The following is a 14,710-nucleotide window of genomic DNA, read 5'->3' on the forward strand; positions in this document are numbered from 1 at the left end:
CTCTGCCATTAACTAGCTTTGTGACATTTGGTGCATCTCTTTATCCTATGGGCCTCAGTTTCCCCATTTGGTCTTTGGCGGTATATGTACACTGTTCTCTGAGTGTCCTTCCAGTTGGGGGAGTTGGGGTTCCGAGTCTCCCTAGTCGTTTGGTCTGATGATCCTGTCATACCCGTTGCTGCCACTGGGGGTCAGCACCATACCAAGGATTGGGCTAGGACCATGTGCAGTGCGGGATGCAAGACAGGGAAGACTTCTGGCAGTGAGGGATGGTTGGAAAGGGCTCCCATGGCTCATCCCATTCTCACCGAGACATGCTCATTCCCATCTTCTCTTCCTCCGGCCATGCTGTTCCCCAGCACGAAACACACTCCCCTCCTCTGGGAAGCGGCCTGGCATGGCAAGGGCTTTGAAGCTGAGAAGGAGCAATTCCCCTTCCCAGTCACCAACCTGGGCCATCACACCTCACCTTCTGGACCTCGGTTTCTTTAGCTATAAAATGGACTAATATTACCAAGCTCATAGATGAAGTAACAGACGTCAGCAGTCTCTGAAATGTGAGTTCCTTTCTTCCCCTTTCTGCAGGGCAGAGCAGCCTTGGGGGATATGCTGCCTTGTCTCCCGGTCAAGTGGGCTGGGTGAGACCCCACAGAGGCATCCAGGTGTGGACTTGGCGGGGTTCCTGCTCAATCACCTCTAAATGCCCTGTGGCCAGGCGTCCCACAAGTGACCACCAGAGAGGTACCAACACCCGCTCCCACGTGGCAGAAGGTAGACTGTGGGTAGACACAAAGAGCGTAGCAGGGGGTATGAAGACCCTTGGGGGAAGGAGGAAGTGTTTGGGAGGGGCAAAATCTCTTTTCCGGAGGCTTGTAAACTCAGATCTCCCTGCGTTAGGTGCTGGCCTCCTTGAGAAAGAGGGTTGCTACTGCCTCAGGCCTAAAGGCAGATGGGGCTGTATTGTCAGAAGTGTGCATGTGTGGGTGTGGTTGTCACAGACTCATGGTGGTGGACCACTGTGGTTAAGAGGCCCAACTTTGGAGTCAGTCTGACCAAATATTAAAGTATGCACACACGCACAGGCCACCCACATAGGAAGGACACCCCCGCCCAGGGCACACAGATACCGTCTCCAAGACAGGGATGAGCACTTGGGCTTACCACACACAGATGTGTGGACCCAGAGTCAAAACCTCCCACAGGCAGACATATACAGGTGTAGACACTGGTACTTATGCATTCACAGTGACACAGGGAGGACTTGTGTCAGACACCCACACCAGCCCCTCAAGGACCACCACCAGGATGCAATCAGCCAGATGCACAATGGGAGACATTCTACTGGACAAATGACTCAGTTTCTTCAACAAATAAACAGCATATGGGGAAAAAAAGAGAGGGAGATTATTATAGACTAAAAGATACTTAGAAGACATCCCAGCCAGCTGTACCACGTGGACCCTGTTTGGATTCTGATTTTTCACAACTCAACTATAAAAAGATATTTTTGAGACGAAGTAAAGCTGAACACTGATTCAGTATTAGATAGTATTAAGGAATGGTTATTAATTTGGTTAGGTGTAATAGTGGCAGTGTGGCGTGGTTCTGATTTTAAAGTCTTTATGCATTAAAGATACATCCTGAAGTCAGCATGGATAAAATGATACAATACCTGGGATTTGCTTTAAAATGTTAAAGCAGGGGGAAAGACAAAGCAGGGCGATAGATGAAACAAGAATGGCAAAATGTTGATAAATGGTGAAGGTGGTATTGGATTCATTATACTATTCATTCCCCTTCTGTGAATGTTTGAAATCTTTCTGCTAAAACAACAATCCACATGGGGCCACCTCACTCCTTCCCTTTGCCCCCGCTTCCTGCCTCAGCACACCCCACCCTCTTGTCCTGTGGCCTCCAGAGCAGGTGGGGTGGGTAATACGGGTCATGGAAAGAAAAGCAGCTATAATCTGGGGCCCTGCCTCCTGGAAGGCTTTCCTCCTAATTTATCCTCACAAAAGCCAGCAGCAGGGAGGCTTGGAGGGGACCAGCAACCCCCCAGACACACGGGCAGCATGTGGCAAAACTGGACCCCAAATCCAGATCCTCTGACTCCAAAACCATGGCCTTTCTAGCTGGTTGCCTCCAAGAGGTGCCGGGAGCAGCATGGGGTGTGATGGGAGGGCACCAGCGTCCAGCTCAGGGGCGCAGGTCTCTGAGCCTTATCTAGGAAATGGGCACAATAATGGTGATTTGCAGCCCTGTCCGACGTGACGCCTCCTTTAAATGCTTACTTCGTGAGGCCCCCTAGACTACCCTGAAATTCAGCGATACCATGGAACTCCCAATTACTGCCAAAACCAAGAAAAAGCTCTCATAGAGCCCTCAAGTGCTCCCTGGTGGTGATGAGTGGTACTGCATCTGCTGAGAACCAAAGTTCAAGGCTTCCGTAGGTCAGGAAACCCAGTCTAGAGAAGCAGGAGGGCTTGCCCGAGGTAACAGTAAAGCTTAACTCTTACTTTCTGTGAGCCAGGCTCATACCTGGGCACATCACACATGCTAACTCTTGCTTCCTGTGGCCATACGGTGCAGACACTCCCATCATCCCAGGGGACAAGATGAGGAAACTAGGCACAGAGAAGATAGAATAGGCCCTGACTCCCACAGCTGCCAGGGGGTCTGGACGCCTGGCTCTGGAGCATACTCCCTCGAGGGGAGGTCCTACTGCGGGGTCACAGGGGTGGCAGAGAAGGAGCAGGTGCTGACTTTGACTCCTTCCACTCTCCATCTCACCCCGGTGCAAATGTTTTCCTTTAGCAGTGGGCTCAGAGCTGCACCCAGCTCTCTTGCCTGCACAGCCTGGAGGGTTTTTCTGCTGATTTGTCCCAGGCCCCGGGGCCTTGCTCCCCTCCCCACACCCAGCATCTCTCTCTCTCCTGGGCCTTCCTAACCTACAACCTGGCAGTATCTGGCCCTGGCCTAAAACCCTCCTGCATCTTTCCAGGGCCCTCAGGATGAAAGTGAAATCTTTCAAGCAAGATGCCTTCAGGCTCTTCAGGACTTGATCCCATTGAAACTCTCCAGCCTTTTCACCAATCCTTTCCATTAAACCCCTCCCACGCCCACCCCCCAACACCACAACCACCAAAAAGGGCTAAAAATTGTGGCTATTATTACATTACATGTATTATATACATTTCCCTGCAAGCTCCTCCCTACAAGGAGATAGGTTTTTGCCTGTCTCCCCACTGGAGTGGCAGCTCCACCCACCCCTCACCCCAGTCTTTAGGGCCCACAAGTGGCACTCACCATGGGGGCCCCGCGGTGGCCGATGAGGGCAGGTTTGGGACCCAGGTCCTTTTTCTCCATGATGCAGGGAGAGGAGATGGTGAGAGGGGCCAGGTAGAGGGCGAACACCACGGTGAAGAAGGTACTGAGAATGGCCATCTGGGAGGCTGCAGACATGGGCCCAACCATGAGCCCCGGGCAGCTTGGGAGGGCATGCTGGATCCCTCCTCCCTCCACTTGTCAGGACCCAGATGCTTTGAGGGGACCCTGCACCAAGAGGATCCCCCATTCTTGCTAGGAAGGTGAACCTGGCCTCTAACTCACACACACATGTAGAGACACAGAGGAAGAAACATGCAAGGCCGAGGCTGCAACCTCTGTGGAACCTGCAGGCCACTCTGAGCCGGGACTCCCCACACTGACAGCAAGGGCCGCACCGTATCCCCAGGCTACCTAGGTAATGTCCAGGCGGGGGCAGGACAAGCTGGCCTTGGTACTTGGAGCGCACGGAGGGTAGGTCCTGCCCAGTCATACTTACAGGATCGCTCTGCGCGGGCAAACTGTCCTGCCACGATCCAGGAGAGCGCAGTGACGGCGACCAGGGCCCCCATGTGCAGGAACGGCGCTGTGCCCTTGTGTGCAGGAAGGGGCAAGAGAGACTGCTGGTTCCCAGCTGTGCCCAGACCCTCTGGTTACCAACGTCCTTACGGCCTGTCTCTATCCATGGGGCAGGCAAGTGTCTCCATTTTTCAGTGGAGGAAACTGGGAGTCCAGGTGCCCTGGATTGTAGCACCCTCCCTGCCTCTGAGTTGCTATGTGATGTGGACCCCTCCCTACTTCCTCTGGACCTTGATCTAGAGAAATGGGAGTGACCGTAAGGCACTGTCTTGTTTTGAGGGTCCTGGGGAAGCAGCCACCCCGTCCCCACCCCCACTCACCTGCAGGGAGATCAGCAGCACCTCCCACTCGTCCTCCCACAGCTGGGCCACAGCTGACATGGCCACCACTGTAGCCACCAGGATGACCACCAGCCCTATCTGGAAGGGGAAGAGCCACCAGAGGGTCAGGGCAGCATCAGAGCCCCATCGGCCCAAGGGTCCCCAGTGTGACTGAGAGGGAGAGCAGAGGTAGAGAGACAGAGCGAGAGGCTGAGAGGCGGAAAGGGGAGAGTAGAGAGTACAAGAGAGACCGACAAAGCAGGGCAGAGGCAGGCACTGAAAGAAAGCCAGAGGCAGCCGTGCAGAGGACAGTGAGAGAAGCAGAGGCAGGAGAAGGCAGGTGGACCCAGTGAAGAAGGGACCGCAGGAGAAACAGAAGGGAGGGTGGAGAGAAGACGGGTGGGCTGGAGCTGGGGTAAGGTGGGGTCATGGCCCCAGGGCTCAGGGTGTGAGGAGGGAATACACTCGGCAAATGGGGGGCCTCCCTGAGCCCAGGAGGTCCCGTCCCGGGCCTTGCCCAGCCACCTTTCATCCAGCGTGACAGGTGAGGAAACCAAGGCTCCCCAGGAGATGGGGCCAAGGGGGACCTGCCCAGGTTGCCGGGCGGCAGGCTGAGGAGGCAGGCCCTCTGCAGGAGGCTGACACCCAGCCCGGCCTTCAGGCTGGAGCGGGCGGAGGTGACGCAGGGGTCTGCCCCACACGCCCCGTTGCCAAGGCCTGCTCTCAGCCTCAGCCTCCTGGCTTCCAGCCTCTCACGTGTTACAGGAGCTGCCCTCCCAGAGGAAGTGAGGAGCACAGCTCTGATGGGAGACCAGATGGAACCTTCATGGGACGGAAAACTTTGGGGACAGATGGGATCTGAAATGCGTCATGTAACACAAGATGCTCCCCCAAACTAAGTAATGCCTGGTTTCTGGTTACTCAGCCCCCCAGGGTCCCTGCCTTGGGCCCTGGATCTCACTCTGCCCAACCTCTCCACACCGCCAGGCCTGCCTCATAAAACTCAGGTCACACCTCTACCCCGAAGCCATTCGCAGCCCCCCGCAGCCCCTCTCTCCATAGGCGCCTGCCAAGACCGCCACATCTGGCCCTGCTGACTTCCTACTGCCTGCTCCCAGCTGCTCTCTTTGCCAGCAGGGCTCTCGCCTTCTTTTTCTTCTAACAGTGCCTTTCCTGGAGACAGCAGCATTGTGAGAGCCCTCTAACGACCAAACAAGCTCTAAATTGAGTTTCTAGCTCATCAGGGCAGAGACAGAGGCTGATCCATCTTCGTTCCCTGCCAGGCAGGGAAGATTCATCCCCGTCTGGGATTAAGTTTGCCTTTGGAGGTTTGTCGTTCCAGCCCATCAGCCTGGAAACAAATGTTCCAATAAGAAGCAGTAATAAGGCTGAAATGGATAGGAGCCCTTACGGACTGTGACATGCCGGTCCAGAGGACACGGGAATGAGAGACATGAAGGTGCATGGAGGGCCCGAGTGTGCCTGGCTCTGCGGGAGGCACTCCGCTTGCTCCTCATGTTTATCCTCGTAAAATCCCAGCTGAGATGTTATCATCTTCATTTTACACATAGGAAAATGGGGCTCAGAGAGCCTAAGGGTTTGCTTGGTCATGTAGCTTTGAAGGGGGGCAGATTCAGAAGCAAACCCCATTCTGCCCGTCTCGGAGGTCGTGCTCTTTCTGGGATGTCACATTGCAGTGGAGGGAGCCCACGAGTGTCCTAACCATCCCTGCGCATCCTCCCAACCCCCCCACCCCAACACGCAGGCTCCCTGCCCCCTGCTGCCCTCCAGGCCATAGCAAGCATCTCTGAAGGGTCACCTCTGAGCATTTTATTACAGTATTTAACTGCTAGTGGAAATACTTGTAATAAAACTGATTTCCAAGGATCCTAATGCAATTAAAAATTTTATCCTCTCTGAATTCTGCAGTGGCTCTAGTGGCAACCTTATGCTCCACAGCATTACCGCAGTGGTCAAGTTCTGTGGGATTTCCCCACACACGCCGTGTCCTTAAGCCACGATTACAGCGCTGACTCTCAACAACTCTACCACCCTTCCTCAAGTCTGACTGGAAAGGATACATCCCACCCAGAAGGCCCAGGGGAAGCCTCTGAGAAAGCGGTCTCTGGTTTTCTGTGCTGGAGGCACTGTGGTTTGTGACGACGGTGGGAGGGGTGGAGGATACAGGAGCTACATCCGTTCATTCAGTGAGCCTTGCCTGGGTGCTGGGACCCGGAGGAGCTGGAAACCAGCTCTGCCAACAGGTTGGCCTCTTGCGGGGGTAGCTGGAGTCTGGGTTCTGTGGTCCAAGTGGCAGATTGGCCCAGGGTTCAGGGACCCACTTATGTCACATCCCTCGGTGACTGTGCCTAATGGGGGTGGTTAACTTCTCAAAGCATGTTTCCTGAGCTGTGAAATGGGGAGAGTGAGCGCCTACCTGAAAGGGATTTGGAAAGATAAATGAGAAAATGCAAGAGAAATGCTCAGCACCATGGCTGGCACCAAAATAATAAGTGCTTACTAAATGTTAGTGGCATTAATTTTTAATTTTTAAAAGTGGACATAATATCAAATAAACAGGATTATTTCAAGGAGTAAATGAAATACAGTGTGGAAAGCGCCTGACATGTAACCCAATAAATGATGGTTGTGGCACCGTACCTGACACACAGGATGAATGTGAATGTGCCTTCCTAAACCGCAACTAGAGGGATAGAGGCTAGACACCAGGAAGAACTGTGGAGCCTGGGCCGGTGGTTTGGAAGGAAGTCTGGATTCACTGGGGGTGCTGATGGGGATGGCCTAGGGAGGTGGGAGCTGTGATCAAAGCCCCTCACAGCAGTGGCACCTGAACTGATGCTGGGGTGGTAGGTGGGGTAGGAGGGGGGGTATCTCAGGGAGACCACCTCCTATTTACTTCAAAGCCCCCAAGTACCCTTCCACCTTCTTCTTCACGTCCTGGACCCCTGGACGTCTCCTGGAGGCTCACCTGGGAGGGGTTTCTGGGAAATAGGAGCTTTGGGAGGACCGGGGAGGAGGGGGAAGGGCCCCAAGTAGACATCCAGATCCACTCACAGTACCCAGCCTGCCGCAAATAGCTCCCTCCCTGCACTGCCCAGAGGCCCTCTGTCCTCCAGCCCTCCCCTCCTCAGGACTCGGGGGGGAACTGGAGACTCTCAGAATAAAGATTGTGATGAAAACATAGCATAAACTATATAGCATTAAGTATGGTACTGGTATAGGACCAGAGAGATAAATGAAAGTAAATAAAAAGCTTAGAAACGGATCTGAATACATAAAAATATTTAGTATATGATAAAAGTGGCATCTCAAATTAGAGTGGAAAGGATGGATTACTCAACAGAGAGCTGGGAACACTGAGAAGCCATCTAAAAAGCACAAAGTAAGATCACATTGTACCCTAAAATAACTTCCAAAAGGACAACAAATTTAAATGTTAAAAAAAGTAGAAACATAATTACCAAATGATACCACAGAGAAATTTTTTATCATCTTGGAGTGGGAAAGACTTTTCTGACACGAAACCCAGGAGCCATAAAAGAGATGACAGAATCCCTAAGCATAAAAAATCCTTAAGGATAAAAAAATTCCTGTGGCAAAAATACAACAAGCAAAGTCAAAAGATGAATGACAACTAGGAAGGATGATTTGCAGTTCATCAGCCAAAGGCCTCATTTTCCAAATCTATAAAGAGATCCTGCAAATTAATAAGCAAAAAGCAAATCTCACAGCAAAAAGGGCAAAAGATGTGAAGAGACGGTTTATAGAAAAGGAAATGTCAATGACTTAAGCAGATGAAAGATGCTGAACCTAACTCATCATAAGGGAAATGCAAATTAAAACTACACAGTATGGAGGGACTTCCCTGGTGGTCCAGTGGTTAAGACTCTGCGCTCCCAATGCAGGGGGCCCAGATTTGATCCCTGGTCAGGGGACTAGATCCCGCATGCTGCAACTAAGACCCGGCGCAGCCAGATGAATGAATGAACGAATATTTGGGACTTCCCTGGTGGCGCAATGGTTAGGAATCCGCCTGCTGGTGCAGGGGACACGGGTTCAATCCCTGGTCCGGGAAGATCCCACATGCTGCAGAGCAACTAAGCCCGTGCACCACAACTACTGAGCCTGCGCTCTAGAGCCCGTGAGCTACAACTACTGAGCCTGCGTGCTGCAACTACTGAAGCCCGTGTGCCTAGAGCCCGTGTTCTGCAACAAGAGAAGCCAGCGCAATGAGAAGCCTGCACACCGCAACGAAGAGTAGCCCCCACTCGCCACAATTAGAGAAAGCCGGTGTGCAGCAACGGAGACCCATCGCAGCCAAAAATAAATAAATTTTTTAAAAAAACAAAAAAAAACCCCCCCCAAAACTACACAGTATGGACATTTCTTAAAAAACTAAAATTAGAGTCACCATATGATCCAGCAATCCCACTCCTGGGCATATATCTGGAGAAAACCATAATTTGAAAAGATACATGCACCCCAACGTTCATTGCAGCACTATTTACAATAGCCAAGACACGGAAGCAATCTAAACGTCCATTGACGGATGAATGGATAAAGAAGATGTGGTACATATATACAATGGAATATTACTTAGCCATTAAAAAGAATGAAATAATGCCATTTGCAGTGACACAGATGGACCTGGAGATTGTCACTCTGAGTGAAGTAAGTCAGAAAGAGAAAGCCAGACATATGATACCGCTTATGTGTGGAATCTAAAAAAATGGCACAAATGAACTTATTTACAAAACAAAAATAGCGTCACAGATGTAGAAAACAAACTTATGGTTACCAAGGGGGGAAGGCACGGAGGGATAAATTGGGAGATTGGGATTGGCATATACGCACTACCATATATGAAATAGATAACTAATAAGAACCTACTGTACGGGCTTCCCTGGTGGCGCAGTGGTTGAGGGTCTGCCTGCCAATGCAGGGGACACGGGTTCGAGCCCTGGTCTGGGAAAATCCCACATGCCACGGAGCAACTGGGCCCGTGAGCCACAATTACTGAGCCTGTGCGTCTGGAGCCTGTGCTCTGCAGCAAGAGAGGCCACAATAGTGAGAGGCCCGCGCACCGTGATGAAGAGTGGCCCCCGCTTGCCACAACTGGAGAAAGCCCACGCACAGAAACGAAGACCCAACACAGCCATAAATAAATAAATAAATAAAAATTTAAAAAAAAAAAAAAAAAAAAAAGAACCTACTGTACAGTACAGGGAACTCTACTCAATACTCTGTAATGACCTATACGGGAAAAGAATCTAAAAGAGTGGATATATGTATATGTATGACTAAATCACTCTGCTGTACGGCAGAAACTAACACAACACTGTAAATCAACTACACTCCAATAAAAATTAATTTAAAAAAACCACTACACTGAGGTACCATTTTCACCCATTGGGACTGGCAAAGTCAGGAAATCCCTGAACACTTCAGGTGCAAGGGTGATTTTATAGGCACAATCATACATTACTGAGGGAGCATGAATTGGCACCTGGCAAGGAGGCAGTTTGGCAGGAACTATCCGAATTACAAAAGCACACACTCTTTACCCAGCAATTCCCCACACAGGTCACTGCCACATTGTGCAGCCAGTGAACTGAAAGTTAACTGGGATGTTGATCAGGCCCATCAACAGGGGACTGGCCAGATACCTCGGGAGCTAGGGATTAGATGGTGGGACAGGAGCAAGGGATGGACACCGATGGGAGTGCTCTTATTGTACTGAAGGGGAGGGAGCTCCAAGAATTTTCTGTGGGGAGAGAGAGCAGGGAGGGGCACGATGGGGGTAGGGGATTAAGAGGTACAAACTATGATGTATAAAATAAGCTATGATGATATATTGTACAACACAGGGAATGTAGCCAATATTTTATAATAACTATAAATGGAGTATAACCTTCAAAAATTGTGAATCAGGGGCTTCCCTGGTGGCGCAGTGGTGAAGAATCCGCCTGCCAATGCAGGGGACACGGGTTCGAGCCCTGGTCCGGGAAGATCCCACATGCCGCGGGGCAGCTAAGCCCGTGCGCCACAACTACTGAGCCCAATGAGAAGCCCGCGCACCACAACAAAGAGTAGCTCACGCTCCCGGCAACTAGAGAGCCCGCACACAGCAACGAAGACCCAATGCAGCCAAAAATAAATATAAAAATAAAATAAATTAATTAAAAAAAATTGTGAATCACTATATTGTATACCTGTAACTTCTATAATATTGTACCTCAACTACACTTCAATAAAAAAAAAATACTACCCCAAATTTTTTTTCTTAAGGTGCAAAATAGAGGGTATAATAGGCTACTACTTGTGTTTAAAGAAAAAGGAAATGTGTGTGTGTGTATATATATATATGCACACATATACACACATTTGTATGTACTTAAAATATCTCTGGAAAGATAATAGGGAGATTTACATTTTGTACTTCTTTGTACCTTTGTAACTTTGAACCATGTCAATGTATTAATGGTCAAAAGTTGGTTAAAACAAAACCAAAAAGAGTAAGAATTCCTTAAAATCTTAGAATCAAATGATAGAATCTTGGAAACAGAAGGGTAGAATTTCCAGCCCCTGTTTGAATACTGAGCCCCAGGGAACTCCCTCCCTCCAGGTGCAGTGGATCCAGCCATGGATCAGCTCCTCCTGGAAGGACCTTCCTCGTGCTGACATCTCTTGGGAGGGATCAGAGGGGAGAGGGAGGCAGGACCGGCACCCTGGGAGCTGGCACCAGTGCAGATGAAGCGACCTGAGCCCCCTTCCCCCAAGAGAAGACTCCGTGCACTGATCTGCTGCCCTGGCTGGCTCGGGCCTCCGGACGCCTCTCCACTGGGATCAAGCAGGTGCGCTCTGGCCTGCTGAGAGCCAGGCGTGCCCCGGAGGAGGTGGCTGCGGTGTGCGCCAGCCCCACCTGGGGTGCCAGCGGGTGCAGTTCTTTCAAAGTGTCAGCTTTGTAGGTGGGAGAAGAAAGTTCCTCACAGTGGGGACTTCAGAAGCCCAGAGGAGATCTTAGGAAAGAGTGACAAGCAGGAGGAAGGTGGGAGGGGACCAGAGGTGGCTCACTGCTTTTTTTTTTTTTGGCTGCGTTGGGTCTCTGTTGCTGCATGCGGGCTTTCTCTGGCGAGTGGGGGCTACTCTTTGTTGCAGAGCACGGGCTCTAGGTGCGTGGGCTTCAGTAGCTATGGCACGCGGGCTCAGTAGTTGTGGCTCATGGGCTCTAGAGCACAGGCTCAGTGGTTGTGGCGCAAGAGCTTAGTTGCTCCGCAGCATGTGGGATCTTCCCGGACCAGGGATCGAACCCGTGTCCCCTGCATTGGCAGGCGGATTCTCACCCACTGCGCCACCAGGGAAGTCCCGTGGCTCACTGCTCTTCATCCCTCCAAGATTTCAGTCCCCCGGGTCTAACTCCTCAGTTCCAGATCTCAGAGGTCCCCCTGGATGTCCACAGGCACCTCCCGCTCCACGAAGCCCAACTGGAGCTCACCACATCCTTCTTCCGGTTCCTGCTTCGTATCTTTCTAGCTGGAAGTGAGCGCCTCCCCTCAGAGTCACTCTGGACCCATCTCATGGGCTCGTGGTTATTTCTGGACATTTCTGCCCCTTCCTAAATGGCATGCTCACTCTGAGTCAGGCTCTAGGAAAAGAGGTGGCCCGTCCTTTCCTCCAAGGCCCAGGTGTTCCTGGGAGGGAGAGGCTCTCTCTTGGTCAGCTCTGTGCCACCGCCACCCCTGCGCCCGCTAGGCCCTCAGAAAGAGCAGGCATCAGCCACATGTATTCAGCACCATGCGTGCCACGAACAGTAAGCAAGAGAGCCAAGGATCTGGAATGTATGAAGCCTCTTTGCTTTGGGCCCAGTCCTGCGTGGGGCACCAGGGACACGGAGATGGAAAGTCAGTTCTGGCCTGCACGGAGCTCCCAGACCAGGCACGGCTGGGGTCAGGGAGACAGATGGAAATGGACAATGAGATGTCAGGACTGTGGCAGGGGAGCCTGAGGGGGCTGGGGGAGCCTGAGAAGTCTTGTGTAGGTGGGGAGGAGAACCAAGGAAGGGTCCAGAAGAGAGAGAAAGGGAGGAGTGAAGGGGTAAAGCAGAGAAGAGGCAGACATGCTGGGAGGGCCTGAGATGTCTCATGTGGCAGAAGCTGAGGGTGACAGTCCCATGAGAGCAGTTGGGAGACCTCAGCTGGGGCCAAGTCACGCAGAGCCTTAATGCCGGGTGGGGGAGTTTGGATCACCCTGGGAGCAATGGAAGTGGTGGGAAGGGCTTTAAATTGGGGAAAATATCACTGGATCAGAGTTTTAAAAGGAGCTCACTAAAAAGGAGGAGAGGGTGAGACTGAAGGCAGAGCCAGCCAGAGGGCCGGAGCTGTGACCTGTGCTGGTTAAGTGCATGTCTACAGAGCTAAGATCCTGGACCCTCCACTTATTCAGTGGGAGACCTTGGGTGAGTTACTTAACCTCTTTGTACCTCAGTTTTCCCAACTGCAAAATGGGATCATAACAGTACTTAACGTCGCAGGGCTGCTGTGAGGGTTAAATGAGTTAATACAGTCTAGACCGTGAGAACAGTGCTGGGCACACAGTGAGTTCTCAGTGTTAGCTACTAGAACAATTATAATCACGATGCAGGAGAGGGAAGATGTGTCCAGGTTCCTCCTCCGCTGCTGCGGCCTCCGGCCTCCCCGCTCCTCCCTAAGCCCCCACGGAGGCAGCCCTTACCTTGTGCAGCCAGTGCAGGTTCATCTGCTGCCCCACGGCAATGTGACATAGTGCCAGGACCTGAACAGGGGGCCCACAGGGCTAGAGTCAGGCACCAGGTGTGACCTGGAGGTTTCTGCCAGTTCCCCAGACGCCCTGCTCCCCACTGCTCTCTGGGCCCGGCGCAGCCAGTCAGCAAACCTCCCTGAAGGCGATGGGAATGCCCAGCCCTGCCCAGCCCAGCCCAAGCCTGGCCTCTTCCCAGATTATTCCAGGCCTCCAGGCTCCTCCTCCTCTAGGATTTTTCCCTCAAGAGGTCACTGGGCCCTGCTTCACTTGGACTGCCTAATTAATGTTTTGGGAGTTCCAGGCTCCAGGATTCTGAAGCAGACTTCAGCCTTGTCCCCCAGGATGCCCCAGTCCAGCCTGGGGACTAACCTGAGTCTGAGGGAGTAGCATATTGGGAGCAGGAACCAAAGCGGAAGTTCCTGGAAGAGGAAGTCTGCAGTGGGGCCTAACGGTGGGGTGCTCCACGGGGTCGGGGGAAAACATGCCAGGATGGGGCAAAGCGAGAGGACCTCCCACCTTGAAGGAACCAAGCCCCAGCAGCCAGGAGAAAAGCCAGCTGCCCTCCTCAGACCAGGGCGGGCCCCTCCGTCAGCCCAGCACAGGCCAGGTCTCCCTTCCCCTGGGCACAGGGCCGCCTGCCCTCTGAGACAGCCCCACGTACCTGGAGGCCTGCGACGTAAGTGAAGGCGGCTGCTGTGGTCATGAGGATGGGCACGGACCAGTCGCTCCAGGAGCCCGTGCGGTTGTAGAGGTACCTGCCAGGAGGAGAAGGGGCAAGGGTCACACCTCCACCAGGGAGCCAGGACGCTCCCTCGGGCCGGCCAGCTCTCAGCTCTCACGCGGCCCGCTCAGTGACCCGGCCCTGCCCGCTCGGTGAGGAGGTCATTGTCTCCCTGGTCATAGGTCAGCCTCTGGATGGCTCACGGGGACACCTGGGCATGCCAAGAAGCATGAACAAGAAGACAATTCCCCTTAATTCTACTGCACAGAAGTAACCATCACCAAAACTTTGCTGACTCCTTCCAGTGGGTTCCCCCCTCTGCTTATATATATATATATATATATTTTTTTTAAGAAGGCTGCTATTTTATAAATTTATTGTTTGTTTATTTATTTATTTATTTATGGCTGCATTGGGTCTTCGTTGCTGCGCGCAGGCTTTCTCTAGTTGCGGCAAGCGGGGGCTACTCTTTGTTGCAGTGTGCAGCTTCTCATTGTGGTGGCTTCTCTTGTTGCAGAGCACGGGCTCTAGGCGCTCGGGCTTCAGTAGTTGTAGCACACAGGCTCAGTAGTTGTGGCTTGCGGGCTCTAGAGCGCAGGCACAGTAGTTGTGGCACACGGGCTTAGTTGCTCCGCGGCATGTGGGATCTTCCCGGACCAGGGCAGGGAACCCGTGTCCCCTGCATTGGCAGGCAGATTCTTAACCACTGTGCCACCAGGGAAGCCCCCCCCAACCCTGCTTATATATTTGTGTAAACAGCAAAGCCGGGACCCCGCTGCGTACAGCACAGCAGTCAGAGTTCAGGCTTTAGAGGGAGGCACACGCAGATTCAAATCCCCTGGCTTGCAGGACTCTGTGGAGGTGACAGGCTCCCCTGAATCTAAGATGCCATTGATTGTGACATTCATCTCAATTTCAATGTTAACATGTGAAAAGATGAGGTCTTAGGATTGATAAAATGTAATAC

General features: G+C 52.3%; 1 protein-coding gene and 1 long non-coding RNA gene across 12 annotated transcripts in view; one reads left to right on the forward strand and one right to left on the reverse strand.

The window, feature by feature from the left end:
• Window positions 1-14,710, reverse strand: part of GDPD5 (glycerophosphodiester phosphodiesterase domain containing 5) — a 91,338-nt gene that overhangs the window by 11,987 nt on the left and 64,641 nt on the right. For 8 of the 11 annotated variants that reach the window (XM_082343170.1, XM_082343173.1, XM_082343168.1 and 5 more), the window contains 5 exons: window positions 13,684-13,777; window positions 12,975-13,055; window positions 4,224-4,322; window positions 3,824-3,917; window positions 3,307-3,452 (listed from right to left, as the gene is read on the reverse strand). In XM_082343170.1, coding sequence (XP_082199296.1) covers window positions 3,307-3,452; window positions 3,824-3,917; window positions 4,224-4,322; window positions 12,975-13,055; window positions 13,684-13,777 — 514 coding nt within the window. The remainder of the gene's footprint in view (window positions 1-3,306; window positions 3,453-3,823; window positions 3,918-4,223; window positions 4,323-12,974; window positions 13,056-13,683; window positions 13,778-14,710) is intronic. The other 3 variants (XM_082343175.1, XM_082343176.1, XM_082343177.1) reach the window with 2 other exon arrangements.
• On the forward strand, window positions 357-6,110 carry LOC309606326. Its single transcript, XR_014231763.1, has 2 exons — window positions 357-557; window positions 4,989-6,110. It is a non-coding gene; the product is annotated as an uncharacterized lncRNA (long non-coding RNA).

Source organism: Balaenoptera borealis (assembly GCF_965194805.1).
Source record: "Balaenoptera borealis genome assembly, chromosome: 11".
Taxonomy (NCBI): Eukaryota; Metazoa; Chordata; class Mammalia; order Artiodactyla; family Balaenopteridae; genus Balaenoptera; species Balaenoptera borealis.